The following is a 23,806-nucleotide window of genomic DNA, read 5'->3' on the forward strand; positions in this document are numbered from 1 at the left end:
AAGTAAAATGCACAGTTGTACAGGAATTAAACGAGGATGATCCAGATAGAAGAATACAATATTGCGAAATAATGATGGATATCAGCCACCGAAACCTTCTCTTGGTTCAAAATATTATTTTTTCTGATGTGGCTACATTCAAATTAAATGGCGAGGTCAAGCGTCAGAATTGTAGATAGTGGGCAAAAGAAAACTCCAACTGGATGCGGGAACATCATACACAATACCCGCAAAAGGTAAACGTATGGGCTGGCATTGTACGAAATAAAATCATTGGACCCTACTATTTCGAAGGTAATTTAAACGGTCCAGCTTCAGTTTTTAAGTGGGTATCTCGTACCTACTTTAGTTAATTTATTCCCCAGTGCAATTAATCTTGGAGGTTTTGATAAAAGTTTATGGTTTCAATAGGATGGTGCGCCTCCGCATTATGCTTTAGATGTTCGAAGGTACCTAAACGAAATTTTTCCGAACAGGCAGATTGGAAGACGTGGACATATTGAATGGCCAGCGAGATCGCTAGACCTCAATCCTTTGGATTATTTTATGTGGGGTCATTTAAAGAATGTTGTTTATAAAACGAAACCTGCAAATATTGGAGACTTAAAAACAAGAATTCGTAAAGAAATAAACAATATTTCTCAAGAAAGCATAAACAAGGTTCTACAGGAATTTGTACAACGTTTGGGTTACTGTCAAATACACCAAGTGCTACAATTCGAACATTTAAGATTAAGTCATGTATTAATTACTGGATTACTTTCAAGTTATTTATTATAATTTATTTATAATTTATTAATATTATAAATTAATAAAAATTATTTTTCTAAGCGCATATCTTTCAAAATATATCCGTTAGACCACCAGTATTATATTTTTTAGAATCAGCTCATTTTTATCGATCTAAAAATGTCCTAAAATATAGAGTGTTATATTTAAAAAAAGAGCCGATGACGTCATCACTGTAATGTGTATCACCTTGTATAATGAAATTTGATTGTAAAGTATAGAACATTAAATTTAAAAATCGACGTGTTTTAGATATTTTTAAGTCTTTTCATTTAGGAAATATCGAATTTATTCCATACTTTACGGAGACTGTATATATATATATATATATATATATATATATATATATATATATATACATATATTATTATATATAAAAGGACTGAAAACCTTAAAGTTCATGGCTTAAAAAGTTTCTTTTTCTTTTTTTTTTTAATTTTTTCTTTCTACTTTCTGGTTTTCTTCTCTTTTTTAGTTCTAAAAAGTTCTAAACTTTTCCATAGCTTAGTATGTAATTTTTCTCTACTGCTTTGTGTTATTTAACTGTTCCTTTCCTGTTGTCCTATTTGTTCCAATATGTATTTAAATTTCTTGTTTACAACTATTTCTTTTCTTCCTTTGCTCTTCTCCGCTTTTCCCCTTTTTAAGGCTATAATAGTTTAAAAACCTTTTTAGAATCCTCGTTTTTGGCATCCCTTCCAAGTGGTCTCGCCATCATAATTTTTTTATCGTTATTCATTCGTCAGTTTACAAGCAAAACACGTTTACAAGTCAAAAAATATAGTTTTAAGGAATTCAGCTTTGAAGTTTATGAATTTATACATACTCCTATATGAACTAATTTATAAGTGTATTCAAATTCCATAGCAGGCTGTTGACAAGACATACATTTTAATAGGTGATACCTTCATTGTTTTGTGTAGTACAGAAGTTTATAAAAAACAACAATATTTATTAACAAAGTAAGCACATTTTTGTATTTTATCATTTTTTAGTCAATAGACGATACAATTTAATATACCTAACTTTTTTCAAAAATAATTCATTTTAAAACAGACAAACTACTGTATCTAATAAAGAACTAAATTTAAATGGAATGTAAAAGGAAAACGATTATATTTGATTCTAGTGGATATTAGGTTAATTATACTGCCCCTTTTTTCTTAATATATTCTAAGAGTCCCGAAAAACCAAATCTTTTCTTACAATTTAACGTTGAATACGTTGATCCAAATATTCGCAAAAAATTGTCTTACCCACCATAATTCACTTTGTGTTGTATCTAAAATATCTTATAAAACATAAAACTCATTATTCTTTTATAAGCTTCAGTTTTGTTTTTAATCAAAGGCATACTTTTTGAGTTATTTATGAAAAACCGTTTAAAAACGTGACTTTTTAATGAAAATTCGCTGTTTTTAACCATAAATAGCTCAAACAGTATTTACTTCCTGAAAAAAACTCTATAGAACAAAAGGTTCTTAGAATTTAATCATCTATCAATTTCCGGAAATATTTTGAGCAAAATAATTTCCACTCCGAGAAGGGGTGGCAACCATCCCTGGGATGGAAGCACACATCGGACTCATCTAAATTTTGTTATTTGAGCACTTTCCCATAAACGAATAAAATTTCAAGTGAATCGATTTATTCCGACAAAATTGGGAGGTGAATAGCCCGAGTGACTGGAGTATAAGTAAAAGCAAAATAGACCACTTCGAGCTTTACCTCCAAAAATAATCAGTTTGTAAGATAATGTATCATTTTAGCACTTGTGAAAGCACTGTATAATAAGCACAAGGAAATAAATATAAAAAGTATGTTGCTACGTAGTGTTATCTTTATTTATATAGCATAATGCTATCTTCCCTTTACTGTCATTGCTCTGTTTACCATTTTATATCCACAACTAAAATGTTAAAAACAACCCTCTTGCATTAAGTTGTATAAAAAATAAATATCCGGCTTACCAAATTGAAAGGAAACGATGAATCTTAAGTCGAGGGAGTTCCTTGTACTGTCTCCGGAAGATGGAATTCGCAATGACGTGATTGTTTCCCATATTCCCATCAAAGGATCTAAATCAATTACAAGGGTGAGATGCAGGGGTGCGTTTCTTTTACTTGGGGGAAAATATGGAAGGTGCAGTCCCTTCGTGCATTTAGGTTACTTATTTTCTTTTTTTTATTATTTTTTGTTAAAGGGATCAGGAAGGTGACAACGATTCAGTCAAAATGTACCTAGAAGAATTTATATAAAAAATTTTAAATATTCAATTTAAAAAACAACTTGAAAGGTTAGTTGATCATTTATATAGTCTCAGATAAATAAACTATCACAATTTCAGTAAGGGTCTAGTTAAGATTCTTAGAATATTAAAATCTTCATAGAAAGAAAACAAAACAATAAAAAGATAAAATGCGAAAAAATTAAAAAAGGAATTTAGACAAGAAATACTGCTTCTTATAGAAATAAGTCGAAGCACAAAGTTAAACGGTTATAGGACAACAATAAGTTGTCCTATAACCGTTTAACTTTTGTGTTTCAATAGTAATTTATTTTTCAAAGGAACCCTTGCAACAAAAGAGGAGGAAACGCTAAAAAAAATAAGATTAAAAGGAAGTGTAACGTCAAAGGAGTATTATTGTTTCCTACGATCAATGGACTCCCAAATATAAAAAAATGTGGTGTCCTCTTTTCTATGAGAATAAAGGTATAGGCTTAATTACTTAATATGCAAAAAACGTTTATCTTTCCTCTTTAAAATAACGTTTAGTAGAAGTCTTTGGAATTTACAGTATTCCAGACACGAATTTTCAAAGTTTGTCACTCACCATTAACTACTCAGCTACAGAATTCTTAATTAGCAGCGGCAAATAGATGAGAGAATGGATGGTCCACTGTTTCACAGACATTATAAAGACTAGTATCACACCACAGGAACTGAAACGCTCGAAGGCCAATGCCATATTAAAACCAGGGAAACGAAATGATAACAACCCTAAGATTTACACACCAATAGCCCTATTATCGGCAACGTTCAAGCTACTAGAACAACTTATCTACAATAGAATTAGTCCAAAGCTACTTGAATCAATGCCGGTTGATCAGGCAAGTTTCCGACCGAAAAGAAGCTGCGCAGATCAGGTTCCTTCACTTACCACATTTATTGAGGCAGGATTCTACATTCTACAAAACTTCAGCCACATTTATAGACTAAGATAGACTAGATAAGCTCCTCCATACAGTGTCCTGTAAATCCACATCTCGAAGAATCAACAGCATGATAGCCGATTGAACGATTCAAGTAGACGTGAGAACCGATATCAGCACCCCAAGAAAACTGAAGAATGGACTACCTCAGGGATCTGAGGCAGTCCATTCTTAAGTTTTCGCCTAGCTCCTCTTCTTTTTAGCCTGTACATCGCTGATGTACCAGAAATCAGAATCAAGAAAGTTTGGTTACGCCGATGACTGGGTCCTTGCAACAAGGTGTAAGTCATTTGAAGAAACAGAAGAAATCCTAACGGCGGAAATACATACAGTGGGAAAGTATTTCCGTAAATGGAGGCTCCATCCAAACGCTAACAAAACAGAGGTTTCCAGTTTCCACCTAAATAACAAGCTTGCAGGAAGAACGCTCAACATCCAATTCGAAAACAAGACTCTAGCCTACAATAACACACCAAAGTACCTTGGGGTGACTCTTGACAGAACCTATCTTTCAAGGAACATCTGTCAAAAACAGCAGAAAAACTTAAATCCAAAAACAATTTCATCCAGAAGCTGTGCGGCACAACATGGGGAGCATCGGCTTCCACCTTGCGATCATCTGCGCTGGTCCTTCTCTTTTTAACCACGGAATACTGCTCTTCAGACTGGCTTACCAGCCCACATATACACAAATTTGATGCCCAATTGAACAATATAATGAGAATGATTGCTGGCGTTATCAAATCCACACCTACGGAATGGCTCCCAGTACTGAGCCACATTCCTCCACCCAAACTACGGCGCATACACTCCCTCACTAGTGAGTACAGAAAGATACTTAGTAACGAGATCGTGCCAATATATCAAGATATAAATGCTGCCAACGATAACCGTCTAGGCTCCAGACGACTGCCAGTCAACCGACTCGCCAAAAAGATGCAAAACAGTTTGCCAATCCTACCGCCGGCTCCCGTGTATTAGCACTTTTTATGTAGAATGAACCGTTCTCTAAAACAACGCTTGAAGCGACAAGCGATTTTGAATGTCAGGTCAATTCGGCGCACGTGAAATCAATTTTTTAAATAAAATTTGTACCAACTCGACGGTAAAAATTCGATAGCTTTTAAACAGAGTGTCTCACTATAGAAAAAAATTTAAATGGGTTTTAAAGATGATGACTGCAGATTTCGTACTCAATTTTTGCACTTTGCCATAAATAGCAAAAATCGTTAAATTAGAAGAACCGTATCTTGGTTAAAATTATATCTAGATCCTTCTACTGTCGATTATTTTAAAGATACTAACTTTTTGTTTCTTGGTTATATACCATTACATATACCTAAAACTGCGTAGAAAAAGGTTATAGACCAATGATGGTGAAATAATAGGCAAAATTATCCAAAAATGGTATGACAAACATTGAAAAGTTTGTATTCATATACCCTCGTGGAAAAAAGTTATAGGGCAAAAAAGAAAAATCGTTTGTTTTCGTGTTTATTTGCTTTATAATTTGAATGTTTTTGTCAAAAAAAAAATTAATTTTTGACTTTAGAAGGTGTCATTTAGATGGAAAATGGTTATTTTAAACCTGTAGATGTATATGTACGAAAAGTGCACCCTAGTGCATAGGGACTAATTTACCCCTTTCTCAAAAACGCACCCCTTTAAATGGTAGCACTCATCTTTTTTTTTTCATATTTGGAGGCATTGACCGTATAAGACAATAAAACCCCTTTAACCTTGTAGTTCCTTTCTAAAGTACATAACCAATAACCTATGAATGAAAAAGGAAACCCTAGTCATAGTAACAAAGTCACAAAGAATATGATAGGATGGGCATATTGAAAAAATAGGAGACACATTCTTTAAGAGTGACTTATTGGATAACACCTGGTAAAATATCAAGTTTAATAAGCTTAATAGTCAGATATCCTTTAAAGGAACCCTTATAGCAAAAGGGGAAGAACTGGTTAAACCAGGCAGCCATTGGTTTAATAAGCACTCTTAAATATTTGTTTCAAATTTTAGAAAGGTTTAATCCCTACAACAAAGGCTTTGGTCTTTATTGTGTGGTTTTAATGTGTTTTTTGTTGTTTTGTTGGCAATTACTTTTCTATGAGCTATTTATTACCTTCTATAAAACGAAGCTCTGTAAATGATATGTCATGTGCTAAAAGTACTTATCTAATTTTAATAAAAATTTTACCCGGTAAGCTAGTAGAAAGTGAATATATGCAAAGTAGTTTGTTGGAGGCTTAAGGGAAAAACCAAAATATATAATTTGGGCATTTCATAGAAATTAAATAAATGAAATTTTGGGTTGTTCGAATATAATAGACCGTGATTGGTTAAGAAGGAGAACGTTGGAAAGGGAATTTGTGGTTAGAAGCTTATTTGAAAGTAGCGAAAAGATCATCTGCTAATGTGCTGTAAAACAAATAAGATCAAAGTCGAGAGAGTTTATATATCGAAAGGTTTTTTTTTAATGTTAAGTTTGTGTTAAGAAAAAAATAATCTTATTTGTCGAAAGTGTTTGGTTTGTGGTTTCGCGTACGCTGGCTGAGACCAGGGTAGCAGCTTTGATAGCAACAGCATCTGTAAGTACAAACAATTTACAGTTACAATTTATAGTTGCATTGGGAATTTGTTTCGGTACAGGTGATATCAGTACGGGTTTTGGGGGCAGATCTGAGATAGAGCGTTAGTTAATATCAATCGAGAGGAAGGATACTACTTGTCTCCCATCTGGAATCTCAGTCTAGAGCCGCCGTCCGGTCCCGCTACCACGATGCAGCCACATGATTGGCCAGCGCGCGCTTCTTGACGTTCGCGCCACGGAGTGTGCCGATACGTCCCGACACGACAGGTCACCGCGACTATAAATAGAGCGGTAGCAGAGTAATCGTCGGATTCACTCCTCGCCTCTCGACGCGTTAGTGTTCTGAGCTGTTGGACGTGAATCCCTGTCCTGGCATTTGGTTTTCACCTCTGGCTGCGTTAAGTAGTTGAGTTACTGTGACCAATTGCCCATCTTGGTAGTTAGTATTCGCCTCTGGTTGCGTTGAGTAACAGAGCTACCGTTGCTAACTACCCATCTTCCTGTCTTTTGTTTTCTTTTTTGTTCTCCTGAAGAAGCTACATAGAATTGTAGCGAAACGTCGAGATGAACCCACTTTTGGGTCACTCACAAATGACACGGTCCAAACCCGGAAGACGAATAAACTATAATTCTGACTCTGGCCGTGGAAGCCTACGATTTCATTTGACCAACCTCTACGGGGAGGTTATATTCCGCAAAACCTCAGAGTTCTCCAATCTTCGCTCTAAAGTTTCATCTCTACTTTCTTCGCTCACCTTCCTCTCTAGATGTCGTGATAATAACTTGGTTCCCAATTTTCTTGTTCTAAAACATCACATTTCCTCTTCATCTTCTTCCCGAATTCTACATCAAGCCAGCCTATCTCTACTTCGTGAACGGATTCAACATTCGAAAAACCCTTAATTTTCAATCCCAAAAACTTTTTAAGCTGCATCTTGAACTCTCCAGTATTCTTAGTGTCGATGATTGGTCACTTTTAGACCGCATTTCCTATCATCCAGCCGATAAAATCCTTCTTCTAAGCAACGAAACTCACAAAAAGAAATTCCAATCCCTTGTATCTAAGAAAAAATCACATTCCACCACTTCTACTTCTCATTCACCTCTTACTAACACCGTCGTTAATCTTTCTTCTCACCAATTAACAAGTGCAGAAAGCAGTCTTCTATCTAAAGGTCTTAATTTTGCTATCACTCCTTCCAGAATTCCTACCGAAGAAATAGTTTCAAATGTGGAAGCGGCACTCCGCACAATTCCCAAAATTCCAGCCGACCGTATCCGCTTTGACGTCGCTAAATGTCTTGATACAGCCAAAATCCCTACTTCCAATATATCTCGTGAGGAATTCATAGATTTCAAAAATCTCCGTTCTCTTTCTGAGATAATAATCCTTCCTGCAGACAAAGGTAATGCCACAGTCATCCTGGATACTCCTTCCTACATAGAGAAAGTAAACGACTTACTTAGGGATACATCCTGTTATAATACAATTTCTCGAGACCCCACTCCTAGAGTCGAACGCGAAATTTCCCATGCCATCAAACAATCCGATCTTTCCGATGATGTTAAGAAGTCCATAGTTCCGAAAAACTCTATCTGCCCCAGAATTTACGGTGTTCCCAAAATCCATAAAGACAACGCACCTCTTCGTCCCATTGTGACTACGATTAACTCTCCTACCTACAAACTCGCAAAGTACTTGTCAAATCAATTTAAGACCTACACTGGTCGTACCTCTTCTTATGTCCGAAATTCCACACATTTCATCACCTTAATCTCCTCCCTCACGGTCGATCCCCAAGACATTCTCGTCAGTTTCGATGTATCATCCCTATTTACCAATATCCCCATACATGACTCTCTAGTTGTTCTGCGAGATCACTTGACCAATGATAACAAGTCTTTGGTTTTGGCAGATCTTGCGGAAAAATGCCTCCTTTCAACATATTTTTCTTTTAGAGGCAATTTCTACAAACAAATATCTGGAACTCCAATGGGTTCTCCCCTTTCCCCTGTCATTGCTGACATTTTCATGGAAGCCTTTGAGTCTTTAGCCCTAGAATCTTATCCCTTAAAACCAAAAGTCTGGTTCCGCTACGTTGATGATACATTTATCATCTGGCCCCATGGTCAACATACCCTTTCTCCCTTCCTAGATCATCTTAACTCACAACATCCGAGTATAAAATTCACAATGGAAGTAGAAAATACTCGGTCCCTTCCCTTTCTCGATGTGTTAGTCACCTCCAAGCCCAATGGCCGATTGGGTCACTCTGTTTATAGAAAAAAGACTCACACGAATCGTTACCTACATGCTTCATCACACCACCATCCTGCCCAAAAGAATTCCGTGATCAACTCTCTCATCCATTTCTGAACCTGACAACCTTAGAGAAGAACTTGGCCATCTGCAAAAAACCCTTGTCGCCAACGGTTACTCCAAGTCCACAATTCAAAATATTACACACCGACATCTACATCCCCCTTTACACCCTAGGACGACAAATTTAGAATCTTCAGGTAATACTCCTGTGGCTTTTCTTCCGTATATTCGAAATGTCACTGGTAGGATTGGCAAAATTCTTCGCAAAGAAGGTATCAGGACTACTTTTCGACCACCCAAGAAAATCTCACAATATCTACCCTCTCCTAAGGACCCATTACCGCCCCTATCTTCCTGTGGTATCTATTCTATTCCTTGTTCATGTGGACAAGTGTATATTGGCGAAACTGGTCGTTCCGTCAAAACTCGGATTCAAGAGCATCAAAGATGCATTCGATCAGGTCTTTTCTCCCATTCTGCAGTTGCAGAACACTGCCAAGAAACCGGTCATTCCATATTGTTCGAAAAACCCATATTATTTCTAAGAGCCCCTTCTTTTATTCCAGGAAAATCCGCGAATCTCTAGAGATCCGAAAAAATCCACATAATATCAATCGAGAGGAAGGATACTACTTGTCTCCCATCTGGAATCTCAGTCTAGAGCCGCCGTCCGGTCCCGCTACCACGATGCAGCCACATGATTGGCCAGCGCGCGCTTCTTGACGTTCGCGCCACGGAGTGTGCCGATACGTCCCGACACGACAGGTCACCGCGACTATAAATAGAGCGGTAGCAGAGTAATCGTCAGATTTACTCCTCGCCTCTCGACGCGTTAGTGTTCTGAGCTGTTGGACGTCAATCCCTGTCCTGGCATTTGGTTTTCACCTCTGGCTGCGTTAAGTAGTTGAGTTACTGTGACCAATTGCCCATCTTGGTAGTTAGTATTCGCCTCTGGTTGCGTTGAGTAACTGAGTTACCGTTGCTAACTACCCATCTTCCTGTCTTTTGTTTTCTTTTTCTTGTTTGTTCTCCTGAAGAAGCTACATACAATTGTAGCGAAACGTCGAGATGAACCCTCTTTTGGGTCACTCACAAATGACACGGTCCAAACCCGGAAGACGAATAAACTATAATTCTGACTCTGGCCGTGGAAGCCTACGATTTCATTTAGCAAAAAATTTAATAGGTTTTGCTTGCTACACATATCACAGTTTTTCTCACTGGATACTGCTTACTCGGATACTATATCTGTTAAATTGGTTAGATGGGTAGATAAATGTAATAGTTCTTTTTAGAATCTGATCAAGTCACAAAGGTATTAAAATATTGCAATGTGTGTAATTAAAATTTTTAGTCTTAGTTTCATATATTATGATCTTATTATCTTTAACTTTTAACTAATATATTAACTTTTTTAAAAATATAATGTAACGTAATGGTTTTTTTCTATATTGTTTCAGAGGAAGATTATGACGCCTTCTGTTTAGCCTACATGTTCACGTATAGAGACTTCGAAATGGGCACTTTAGGACTGGCTTGGACAGGAGATTTGAAAAATGCCGGCGGTGTATGCGAAAAGAATGGGGTAAATATATTTTTTTGCGCGTAACACATTAAGGGTCCATTTAAGTTTCTTATGATTTTATAACAAAGATTCTTGATATAACTGACTATCGCCCTGCGTCACTCTTCTTTACCTTCTTTTTTTCTATATGCCTTACTATATATTATTATCTTTGATATTGTAGTGTAGGCTTGTAGTGACCTGTGTACAAAGAAACATGAAGATAGAAGACTTTTCATTAATGGTGATTTAAGTAAACTGCAATCTAGCCACTAATCGTCTACATATTAGTCCTTCTCTCCTACTCCTCCCAGGAGTAGGAGAGAAGGAGCAAATCAACAATTCTTCGTATTGGGTGATTACTATCTTAAACTACGTTCTCCCATTTTGGTATCAATTGGTGCCACACCTAGATTTCCCCAAATATATTATTTCTTAATCTTATCCATTTTTGTCACTCCACTTATACGTGTAAGCAATCTCATTATTGTACCAGATGCATTCATTGTTCTTTTATTTATTTTTACCTGCCTAACATTCAGTTTCGTACATCATAGCTGGTCTTAATGGCATTTTTAATGAATTTTTCTTTTAGTGTCATTTGAGTCCTTCTATCACACAAGTCCATTTGTACAAGTGTATCTCCCTTCAACTAGCCTTAGTAATATAATTTCAAGCTGTGACAGTGACGTAGGCAAACAGTATTTTTAATCTTAAATACCTACGAAATATTTCACCACTGGATTCATTATTTACTGGTCCTTATTTCGTGATTCTTATAATGAATAGTAACTAAAATATATGTTATAATGGTAGTTATTAGAATTTAGTTTTTAAAATTATAAATAACATGTTAAAACAATTTTATTTATCTCTAGTAGTTTAAATATATAGTAGTATAAATATCTTATAAAATCCCAAACTATGCTCAGTTTATGGAGCCATCGTTAATTACTACTATTAATACGCTTACGGTTGTATATCTGTATACTTTTAAGTAGGTTTAGCTATTATTATATATATTATTAATATTCAGTTTCAATTCAGGAAATCAAAAGCAGAATAAAGCAAGCCAGAACATAATTGAAGAATATGCAAAAGGTATTAATCAACAGATCACCAAAAAAGCGGTTATTACATTGTTATGTCTTTAGCATTGTGTCATATGAAATGAAAGCATAGACTCTCACTGAAACAACCTATAAAAGATTTAAAGCTTTCGAGATATGGGCGTACCACTGATTGTTGAGGATATCTGTACCGTTACATGAGGAATGTTGGGGATGGACACAGAGATGAATAACGCAGTCGTACAGCGCCAGCGTCTAAACAAAACAAGAAAGGTTCAGAAAAAGGAAAAATTTGGGTACTTTTCACACATAATTAGAAATCTTAAATTTGAATTACTACATGTAATTATTCAGGGAAAAATAGAAGGGAACCGTGGTCGTAAACGAAGAAGAACATACTGACAAATAGTGTAGTAGTGCTGACTTCGTGCTGAAGTCAGCACTACTACACTATTTGGATCCACTGCGAACAAAGGAAAGATCATGCGACTGGTCACCAATATTTTTGAAAAACAAGGTACTTAAAGAAGAAGAAGTTTTAATTCAAATATATTTTAAAGATATTAGAGTTCAAGAAACGCATGGAAGTGTATGAGTTTTTTTATATCGTACACAGGGTAAGACGGCCACTCGACACTGAGAAGTAGGTAGATTGAGATCTCAGTGTCGTTTGAAAATTCTTGTATTTCTACCGCAAAAAATACTGGTACGTTACGAGTCAGGGAGGGATGCAGATTGAGTGCCCGAACTCGAACGGAATCATATCTTTCTCGGTAATGTCTTCAAAATGGGTGCCTAAACGTCTAGTTTATTAAATCTTTTTCTACTCTTCTTACACGCAAGTACTGTCTTCTCTGTGACCTTGCTTTTCTTAACCACTCGGACATCCCAGAATGAGATGGAGAGATAACATCCAAGCAGATCTCCGGAAAATGAACATTACATTTGACCCTAGGTTAAGGGAAGACCGAACAAATTGGGAAAAAGTTGTACACTCAGCCAAGACCCACCCAGGGTTGTAGCGCTACGTGATGATGATGATGAAAACCCAACATAGAAACGCAAACTGGACCAACTTATCTGTCAGCAAAATCCACTGTCCATTTTGAATCAACAACCTTCTACTGTGGTCTGCAATTTCTCAGATAATCACATATGCGATTCAGCTACCAAAGCTCTGTTAAAAGGCTTAATTTTTTCTGCCACTTCTCTTTGCATCCCAACTGAGAAAATTATTTGTCAAACTGAAGAATCCATCTGTCATCTTTCTTTCGACCAAGCCGATGTTGCCAAATAAGATGTGGCCAGAATTCTCCATACTTCCAAACCCTCCGTCAAATATTAGTCTTTCAGAAAGATGTACCCACAAAGAACTTTATAACAACCCTGGCATTGTCATCCTTCACGCCGATAAAGGTAATGCCACCGTTATTCTCAACTCTTTTAATTATTTCGACAAAATGTTCAACCTTCTTAATTCCACAGAAGACAAACCCGTTCCAAACAATCACACTACCTATTTAAAAAAACGACCAAATCCATCATAAATAAGTGGACTCTAAATCCAGACATCCAGAATCTCTTATATCTAGAGAAAAATCATCCCGAATTCCAAGAATATACGACCTTCCAAAAAATACATAACCCCAATGTCCTTCTAAGACCCATTGTCAGTGCATACAACTGCCCCACTCAGAAATAAGCAAAACATCTCGCCTTGTCCTTTCTAAAAAATTCTTTTTATTTCATTGATCTTTTGAAAAACATTTCTATTTTACCCTCAGATATAATACTGGTTAGTTTTAACATTATTTCTTTATTCATCAACATTCCTATCGATTTAACAATGAACATCTTGGACTCTAAACATCAAATCCACAAGATATATTATCTCTTAAAAAATATTGCATGTCTAACATACTTTTCATTCAAAAATCATTTCTATCGTCAAATCAAAGGTGCCCCAATGGGATCTCTCCTCTCTTCCGTAATAGCTGATATCTACATGGAACATTTCGAAATAACAGCCCTATCCTTATCAAATCTTACACCCATCTGCTGGTTACGGTACGCTGATGACACTTTTGTCATTTGGCTCCATGGTAAAGACACATTAGATCTCTTCCTCTCCCACCTGAATGGAATACAACACTATTCGATTTACGATGGAAGTCGACTATGAACCATCTTTGCCATTTCTTGATGTTCTTATTTAGAAATACCCACCTCACAGTTTTTGATATTCCCTTTACTGAAAATCAACCCATAAAAACAGTTAGTTCAATGCCCAGTCACATCACCACCCTGCCCAACTCAATTCAGTTATCAACACTAATGTTTCCCGTATCATGAGACTTAGCGACAACAATTACAGAATATTCGAAATCAATTTAAAAAGACAAACACTCTTACAAAACGGCTACTACAAAACCCAAATCAATAAGAGCATTTAAAAACATCTAATCCCCATTCGATCCAAAAAAGCCTGATCTTTTTTTTTGCCGCCTGATCAAAGGTGTCACTGGCAAAATCAGTAGAACTCTTAATCCTCTTAACATCAAAACCATCTTCACTACTCACTTCAAGTTGTCCAATCTCGTCAGATCCGTAGAAGACCAAATCCCCAATAAAGTCCATGGTGTCTACGAAATACCTTGTTTCAGTTGCCCACGTACATACATAGGGCAGACAAACCGATGAATCTATAACCATATTTACGAACATTCTAAATCTGTAAATTATTCCGATACTACTTCAGCGGTAGCCCAACGTCTCCAAAATGAATGCCGAAACGTCGAGTTTTAAATTATTAACGCGGTTCTTCCCGAAAACAACCCTAGGTTGGTTTCTATCTTTAATTTGTTAATATATTTTAGTACGAAAGGGCCCGATATATAAAAAATTTTTTATAGATAAATATTATTTTGGCAGATTAGTGCTATAGATTTATAATCTTTAAATGTAAAATTTTACAAAACTTGTTTTTTAGTGATTTATTTTTAATAATTATTTCTAAATTAATTTTAATTATTCGTCTATTAATTAGAATTGCTTTTTTAACTTTACTTGAACGTAAAGTATTGGGTTAAATTCAAATTCGTCAACTTGAGATAGGCACTCTGCCAAAATAGCTGTAGCAATAAGATAATATAATAAATTTTATGAAAATTTTAAAAACAAAATCTTTCAGTGTTTAATTGTTACATAGAATGAATTTTCATCCAATAACGGTCGAATTTATTACTTATATTTTATAGTTATTTACGTTTTATATTATATGTTGTAGACGATTTCCTTTAGATTCCGATAATAATTTGTTGTCTATATTTTTATATGTAACGTTTCGTAATAGGGCTCGAAATCATATTGTGGCATATCTCATAAAAATGTATAATTTCATTAAATAAGATTCAAAGTAAGATTATGCAAATTAAGGAGCCATTACAAGAGGACATTATCATCAAAACCAAACAAATGTGATTTGGCACCAGAAACAACTAGCCTATTGTGATCAACAACCAGAAAATTGAGAGAGTGGTGTAATTAGTATGCCTGGGAAGCATAATTGACTGTAACGGTGGTACAGAGCGTAATGTGCAGAAAAGAAATAATAGGGCTCGTAAGGCATACAATATGCTTAATAACATATGAAAATCTAGGAAAAGGTAGACCAAAAAAATCTTGGAAAAGACCACTACTGGATGATAGGAAGAAATTGGGAAAATCCTTTGTTATACAGATTAAAATAATGAAAAGCGATCAATATTTTGGGTGGTAATTATCCATTTTTAAGAATTATCTGTCTCTCAAGTAAAATATGATTTAACAACAAAACATAATAATTATCTACTTTGGGATTTATCTATCACACAATCTGAATTTGACTCTAGTTGTAAACAATCATAAAATGATGATAACTAAGTTATAATTGCAGATAGTCCTAAAGACCCAGAGTGCATGCTTGATAAGATATCAATATCGTTTATTTACCGATCCCGTCCACCCAGCTAGTAAAGAATTCTATTCTATATAGTGCAAAAAAACTTTATAATCACCTTTCAAGAGAAATTAAATCCGCAACATCTTTCATTAAGTTTCGTAAGATGACAAAAATCTATCTCTCTGAAAGACCATATTATTCAGTTGACGAGTTTCTTAATGTATAACAAAGAAACAAAATTAATATTGTTTATAATTACATTTGGGTGTCTCAAGCAGTGGCTACAATTTGTCTCATTTGTTGTTGTCTGTACAAATTATGTAAGTGATACAATAATTTTACTAATTTAAAATTGTATTGTTCTGTTTTTTTATTATATTTGTTTTTGTTTTATACTTTTTATACTTTTTGTACTTTTTGACTGATTTTTTTTTAGCTTTGTCCATAAAATTGTTCAATAATTTTCAGTAACAATAAAGCATATTTCTATTCTATTCTAATTAAAGCAGATCTATTGGGCCCACACATAAACAATGCAAAAACGGAGATATTAGTGGTAAATCGAATCAACAGAATCCGAATCAACCAGTACACAGAAATGTATGTGGTACAGAGATAACCAAAGTCTCTTAATGTTTAAATACTGGATAGCTGGATCAGTGAAGATCTGAATCCTGACTTCCAAGCCCGAATTGAAATGTCCAGGTCAAACTTTTTGAAACTATGGAGCTTGTTTTGCGATAGGTCACTCGATCTGCAATTAAGATAAAATATTGTTAAGTACTGCATATATTCCACACTTCTATATAAAGTGGGTGGACGCTAAAAGTTGTCAGTTTAAACAGACTTAAAGCATTTAAAACCTGGGTACAAATACGAATGATACGAATACCTTAAATTTATTGCACTACCAACTTGAAAATTCTCGAGCAGAGAGCACGACCTCGTTAAAATTATAAAATAATGGGAAACTTTAAAATTTTACGATATTGGGAGGCTTAGCTCGAACGATTGGCTGAGAAAGACCAAAACAGAAGAGTTTGTCAAAAGTGTTGCCGATCTTCGACAGAAGAAGCCACTTGAAGAAGAAAAAGATAAAATATTGTAAGACACTTGATAGTAGAGACTTTATTTATCTCAGTTATTATAACTCAATTGAAAGCAAAGTTCTTATCCAAAACTAAAAACATTTCTTATAGCGTAACAGACATTTCTCTGTTACCCTATTTCCACACCATTTCCACAGCACGAGACCATTATACACATTTGGCTTGACAATACGAATGGTCTATAACAATACTCTCGGCAACAATTACTACCCAGTAAGAAAAGTGACTTAGTGATGAACAATTCAAGTTTCGAATACAATCGTGACTCTATTGAAATGGGGCCTAATTAATTTACAGGTGTTTACTTTTGACTTATTGTCGTCGGTCTATGAGGTGAAATTATCGACATAATGGCGGAAAGGGATCGTTTGTGACGATAAACGCAGAGTTCTGTGGCTACGTTCAACTACAATTATGTGGAAATAAACTGCAAGATAATCTATTAGGTATTAGTCCAGTCGGGATCTGTAGAAATACTAGAGGATTTTGATATTTGTACATAAAAGATAAGCTTTTGCTAAAAAATTATCCAGGATAACTTAAATAATAAATAAAAAATTGGAAATAGATATATGAATAAAAAATATGAAAAATCGGAGCGTAAAGGTTACAGTGAAGAAATCATATTTTTCGATCTTTTTCATTTGTATTTTAAAACCTATTGACTGTAGAAGAGGTTTTAAGTTTTTTTATAATTAAATCTTATATAAAATAAGTAAAAGGACTGGTTAAAATAATAACCTTTAGTTTAAAACAATAATATTTAACAAAAATGATAATTCTTAAAATAAGCCTAAAAAGAATAAATCACCAGGAACTGATAAAATGTGCAGTGAGCTCTATATGAATGGTGGCAACGCTCTACTATAGACATTGCATAAACTTTTACTTTTTGCCTGACAGAAAGTCCATGCCCTGTGAATACTCCTGAGGAGTGATTTTCCCGTTATATAAAAAAGGCGGTCAGCTCAAGTGTGACAAATATAGAGGTATAACTCTGTTAGCAACTGCTTACAAAATACTAGCAAATATTCTCTACCAAAGGATACAAGTTCACAGAGTGAGAATAGTTGGCAAATACCAGGCCTGATTCACTCCACAAAAATCAAAATTGACCAGATTCATTCACTGTTACAAATCCTTGAGAAAACATTATTATTTAACATTAAAACCCATCACCTATTCGTTGACTTCAAGGACGTATGCGACAGTGTCACGAGAACAGTAGTATACCAATAAATGCGTGAGTTTGGTATATCAGAAAAGCTTATCCTATTAAGGAGAATGATGTCTAACTTAAAAGCCAGTGTTAAGGTACAGTGAGAGATTTCTCCATCATTTTACATAAAGGATAGACTCAGACAAAGGGTTGCCCTGGCTTGCATCCTATTTAACATTGCCTTGGAAAAGTTAGTCCGAGACAAGCATTAGAGCCGGCGGTACTATTTACAATAAATCGATACAAATCTTTCGATACGCTGATAATAGTGACATAATAGGCCGTAGCGAATGACATGTTAAGCAATATTATTTACCAAAGATCCTATAGCTAATGAGAAACGGAAAACAGCCTTTGGATCTCATATCTTTGAACGTGTTGACAGCTTCACATACTTTGGCTCGCTAGTGACTACTAGTAAATGCAGAGGTTCATTCGGTCATTTATGTTGACAAAAAAAAAAGAGAATTCAGCTACTTCATTGGTTTATTGAATATATTTCGCATTTTAAAATTGTTTAAAAGCTTTTTCAGTTCACTACACATATAATGAAGAAGTTTATATGTACACGCCAACAATGTTGGATTACGTAGTTTTTCAGAGGTTCTTGAAACTGTAAAGTTACTCAATATATAGCAAATATCCTTACAAAAAACACAACTAACTACAAAGCATCAAAGCCCACTAATTTAATTGTCCGGTGAATTTAAATTTTACCGATGGCTTCATTTAGTCTTCTTGTGGTGAAAACACTGCATCTTGTTTGTTTAGAAAATAGGAGCATCCGCACATGTGTTTATTCTATTTCTCAGTGGGTTGTCCGTACCTTTATAGTGCGAATTGTTGAAATAAAATTGGTAAACAAATATACCGGGTTCGTGGAATAATTTGTGCGAAAGGAGGTTGTGAATGGCGGAATTTAATACACTATTTGTTGAACTTGGAATATGGGGTTTTGCTGTGATTCTTATCTATTGTGTAAGATGAGAGAGTAATAAACAAGACCCATATTATCGATGTCAGTTCGTTTATTAAGGGTTGGTGGATGTTTAGGAATATAGCACATTTCTAGAAAGGATCTCATATAATAATTTTGTTGTTTGGCCAGTATTTTGACGTTTGTTGAGTCGATTTCATATTTGGTTGAGATGATATGTTGTGCTAAGGCACAAAAGGGTTCGGAAATCCTAATGTCGATTTTATAAAAAGTTAAACGACTTTGAAGAGACCTGCTGGTATATATATATATATATATATATATATACATTCACCGTTTGTACTTTTTCTCATTAAATCTGCCACGTACTTAAATTTAATATATATATTTTTTTTATTTTTGACAACATTTCTTGCTTCAAACTTTCTCGGACTATTTTCAGCCCCCTTTTATAGAGTGATCAATATAATCTGCAAATCACTATAAAATAAAATGCTAAATCGCATTAAGCAAATAAGAATTGGCGTAGCCCCGAGAGGATAATCTACATAACAAATGTAGTCTAATCTCCAAGACGGCACTGCCTGTGGGCTGTAGGCGTTAGTCTTGAAGCCGAGAGATCAATTTGGTCTCCAAATTAAGATTGTATGTATTAGCCGAATGAAGACTGTCGCTATGGAGGAAATGCGAAAAACTTTTGTTATTTCCCCTTAATGTTTATGTAGGATTTGGGGAAATTTAAATAATTTCACGATGGCATCTTGTCATATTAACGCTGCAGTTTGAACAAAAACAAAAAGAAAGTCATTCCGACGCATTATATGCAAAACACTATAACTGTTATTCTGAAACTTTTGCCATTTTTGTATGTTTTACTGTTTATTTACTGGATACATGATTTTTTGATGGTGAAAACCATTATAACTGACTAATTCAATGCTTAGTATCATGCGATAGAAACATCGACACCAAACGCAAAAGAAGTATTCTCTTTTTCAACAGCTTGAGAAGACATCTTGGGGACAGCTTGGGAATCAAAGGCGGAAGAAATAATATTGTATAATAAGTCGGCGGCATTGGAATGACGGTAGGGGGACGACCATAACATTACAGAATCGCAATGATATCGTTAGTGAAAATCATTATGAAGATACAAATCAATAATTATTTTAATGGTCATGGGAAATTTGAACTTTGAATATCAACTTTTTATAAAAACAGATAACCTGGATAATGTTGTATCCAGAATGTTCAAACTGAACGGTTAATTGGGCTACATATTATACTCCTGTCACTCGGGCTATTCACCACCCAATTTTGTCGGACTGAACCGATTCACTTGAAATTTGGTGAGTTGATGGAAGTACTCAAATATTAAAAGTTATATAACGCCGATATTTGTTTCGGCCCAGGGGGTGGTTGCGACTCTTTCGCAGACCTGGAATTTTTTGCTTTAAATATTCACGGAAGTCGATAGAAGATTCAATTCCAAGCATCTTTTGTTCTATGGAGTTTTTACAGAAAGTTAATACTCTCTGCTATTTATGGTTGAAAGCGGCGAATTTTCATTAAAAAAAGTCACGTTTCTTAACGGTTTTTCATGAATACCCTCAAAAAATATGTCTGATCAAAAAATTGTGAAACAAAAATAAAGCTTATAAAAGAAGAATGAGATTAATTTTTTACAAGATATTCAACACAAAGTAAGATATGGTCGGTGAAAGGAAACATTTTTTTGCAAATATTTGGATCAATGTATTAAACGCTTAATTGTAAGAAAAAAATTGATTTTTCGGGGGTAATGTTACAAAAGTTTTTAATAGTCCATGAAATGACCTTTAAAATGAGTTTTACAAAAAGTCATTTTCATGTTAACTGAGTAAGTTACAGCACGTAAAAAATGGACTCTTTGAATATTTTAAGGAAAAAAGGGCAGTAGAATTAACCAAATATCCACCAGTATTCAAATTAATCGTTTTCCATTAATATAACATGTTATTTTAGTGTTTTTCATTAGATCCCGGAGTTTGACTAGTTTAAAATTTTGCAAAAAGCTATATTAAATTGTATCGTCTATTTTGAAAATTTCTAAACAATTGTTCATTAGTTCAAAATAACTTAAAAACCATAAAATTACGTAAAAAGTGATACAGTACAAAAATGTAGAACTTTTTTTAATAAATATTTTCTTTTTTTATAAATTTCTGTACCGTAAAAAAACAATTGAGATATCACCGATTAAAATGTATGTGTTTGTGTGAACACCTCCTGTTTCGAGTGCTTCAAACCCTAATTTTTTATAATTGAAGAGTAGTTTGGCCCTCTAATGAACCTAGCTTTGTAGCCCTTGACATTACCTTTCAAATAACTATATACCCGTATATTAAAGCTTAAAAATTAACTGATTTATTAAAAAAAAAACCAATGATATTTATACCAATAATTGATATACAAACCAAAGATAATTTTGGAGCGTGAAAAATATACGTACTTTGAAGCATTTAAAGTTCGCCTAAAAGTTTTGTAGATAAATATATCGGCACCAACAAAAAATATTGAGTGCTTTGTACTGTTATTGGCATGTGGGGAAGTTTCAAATTTTTAAAAAAGTTGCTACCAAAAATATAATGTCTCATAAGCAAGATATGTTTTCTTTTCATACCGTATTTTAAGCGCAAGTTAGATGAATGAAAGCTAGTGCCATTTTCATTTTCTTTTGGGAGCCATTTTCAATAAATATTGTTCTTGATCACTGCAGTTCTTTTTTTGGCGTAAATCCAGCTTGTTTTACGGAAATCTTTCCGCTGAGAGATTGCTAAAGTCTCGCGTAGATTATTTTCTCAAAAATCTTATAGCAGACACTTAAAAGGGCAATTGGTCTGTAACTCTTTATAAGTCAAGTATAATTTCCTGGTTTGCAGATTGCGATGACTTCGTTTTGTTTGAATAGTTTAGGAAGCTTTTGCGTTGTCATTATCTGGTTGAAGAAATCTAGGAGCCACTTTTTGGACCAGTGTGTTCTATGAACTTAGGAAATATTTTGCAATCCCTGCAGCTTTAAGACACTTAATTAAGTCTTGTGCAATATAATGTTCTTCGATATCTATTTACCTTATGATTAGCAGTCTTTGATTTTTTTTTAGCTGATATCACACTTCTCTTTTATGAACTTTTGCTATGGCTGGGCGTGTTTTGCATCGTGTAAAAGGCTAATATTCTTGAGCTCCTCCCATTGAATTAGTTGTTCACCTTGAAGATGCATTGATTATAGCCCCATGCATTTTGAGAACTATAAAAGTCTCTTATGTATATTGATGGAGACGAAAATGAAGAAAGCACTTCTGGTGGCCATATTGCGTTTCGTGGTTTGTATATATTAACTATTACTATTGTGATTTTGTTTATTATGTTTGTCAATATAAAGAGGTCTCGAGACGGGTAAATCGTAGGTAACAATCCCATATTGTGGGTGATTAGGTGAGGCTACTAATCTATACCCTAAAATTTTTAACCTCAGTTGTTTAGTTGGAATTCGTCAGCAGTGTATGTGTTCTGAATTGTGGCTATGTCAATGTTGTTTCTGCAATACGCTTGCTAATGTATTCGCTCTTGTTTCGACTAATGCCTTTATATGACATACTCGGATTGTAGACAAAGATGAAAATACAATACAGACCTTTTGAGAAAAAGCTGACAATATTTTAAAACCAACTACAAGACATCACTTAAAAATTATAATGGGCGATTAAAATGCGAAAGTTGGATAAGGCCAAATAAAGAATTGTGTGGAGGGTAAGTAGAGTACTTTATAGAATAACAAACAAAATATAACAAATATGAAGAGGGCTTAGAGTAGACATATCAGGTACATGCAAAATTAAATAAATTATAAATGATCAACACATCAGCCTCATGACAGCACACAACGAAAACAAATAGCAAGTTACAAATCACCCACTAAAAGGAGCCAAGACAAAGAGTAAGAAAAGTATGTTCACACAATATATAAAACCAAGGAATAATCCGAAGAATAAACAGGCAAATATACTTATACAGAGAAAGAGGGAACAAGAAGGATAGGGACAAAAGAGAACTAACAATGATATGTCGAAGTGAAAAAGAAAATTATGTTTATAGTAGGGGCAGAGTTAAATGGTTATGAAAAGTGTTAGAAGTATGTACGATTTAGACTTTACCAAGTAAATCAAGAGTCTACTACCTTCCGTGCTGATTTTGGTACCAACATTCAGAAACTTAAAGCCAAGACAGTAAAATATTGTGGAAGAATGTAAATCAAAAAAATATTGGGGAAAGTATAGCCAATAAATTGAAAATTTTGACAAGTAGAAGTAATAATATAGTAAAGTATAACTATAACAAATGATTATATTATGTTAAGTTAAATAGCAAATTTTATTAAAATGCTATAAACAAAATAAAGATGCTAGTATACGGGAAATGAGTCAATACTCACAATCTTAAGTAGTTTTTTTTTTAATAAAGTTGGTAAATTTTGGGCTACTGGTTCCAAGACTTACAATATTTGTCGCATCATCAGGAGCCAGTACGTTATTTTTATTTTACTCCAGTCTTCAGAGACGAAAATGCCACTGAACCTCTAAAAATCATACGAACAAGCTGAATTTTGCCGAAAATATTAATTTTGGGACTTCAAAAAAGATGAAAAAAGTTTACCACTTTCATCCCTGGGCTTCCCCCTAAAACCTCCTCGTAGGGGAGTAAAAACGCAAAAAAATCGATTTACCAAGAATCTGTAGGGCGTAGAAAAAAAAATGTTTTAAATAAAATATGTAGCTGAGATAATTATATACAAAAATGTTTATAAGCACTTTTTGTGTAAAATAAACTATTCTCTCATAAACACCACTTAAAGCGACCGTCGATTTTGGTCTAAAAATTCCATATCTTTTGATGCAAGTGTCATATCGACAAAAATCAAGATTCGTTTTAAAGGTAGAGAGTTCAGCTTTCGTATGCAATTTTTGTATTTTGCCTCAAATAAACTTAAGATTTTATAAAGGT

The 23,806-nt window shown here is 34.4% G+C and overlaps 1 protein-coding gene across 1 annotated transcript in view; it reads left to right on the forward strand.

Moving 5' to 3' along the window:
• LOC140450847 (disintegrin and metalloproteinase domain-containing protein 10-like) overlaps window positions 1-23,806 on the forward strand; it is a 942,961-nt gene that overhangs the window by 844,466 nt on the left and 74,689 nt on the right. The window contains exon 7 of the mRNA XM_072544529.1: window positions 10,385-10,509. Coding sequence (XP_072400630.1) covers window positions 10,385-10,509 — 125 coding nt within the window. The remainder of the gene's footprint in view (window positions 1-10,384; window positions 10,510-23,806) is intronic.

Source organism: Diabrotica undecimpunctata, chromosome 1 (assembly GCF_040954645.1).
Source record: "Diabrotica undecimpunctata isolate CICGRU chromosome 1, icDiaUnde3, whole genome shotgun sequence".
Lineage (NCBI taxonomy): Eukaryota > Metazoa > Arthropoda > Insecta > Coleoptera > Chrysomelidae > Diabrotica > Diabrotica undecimpunctata.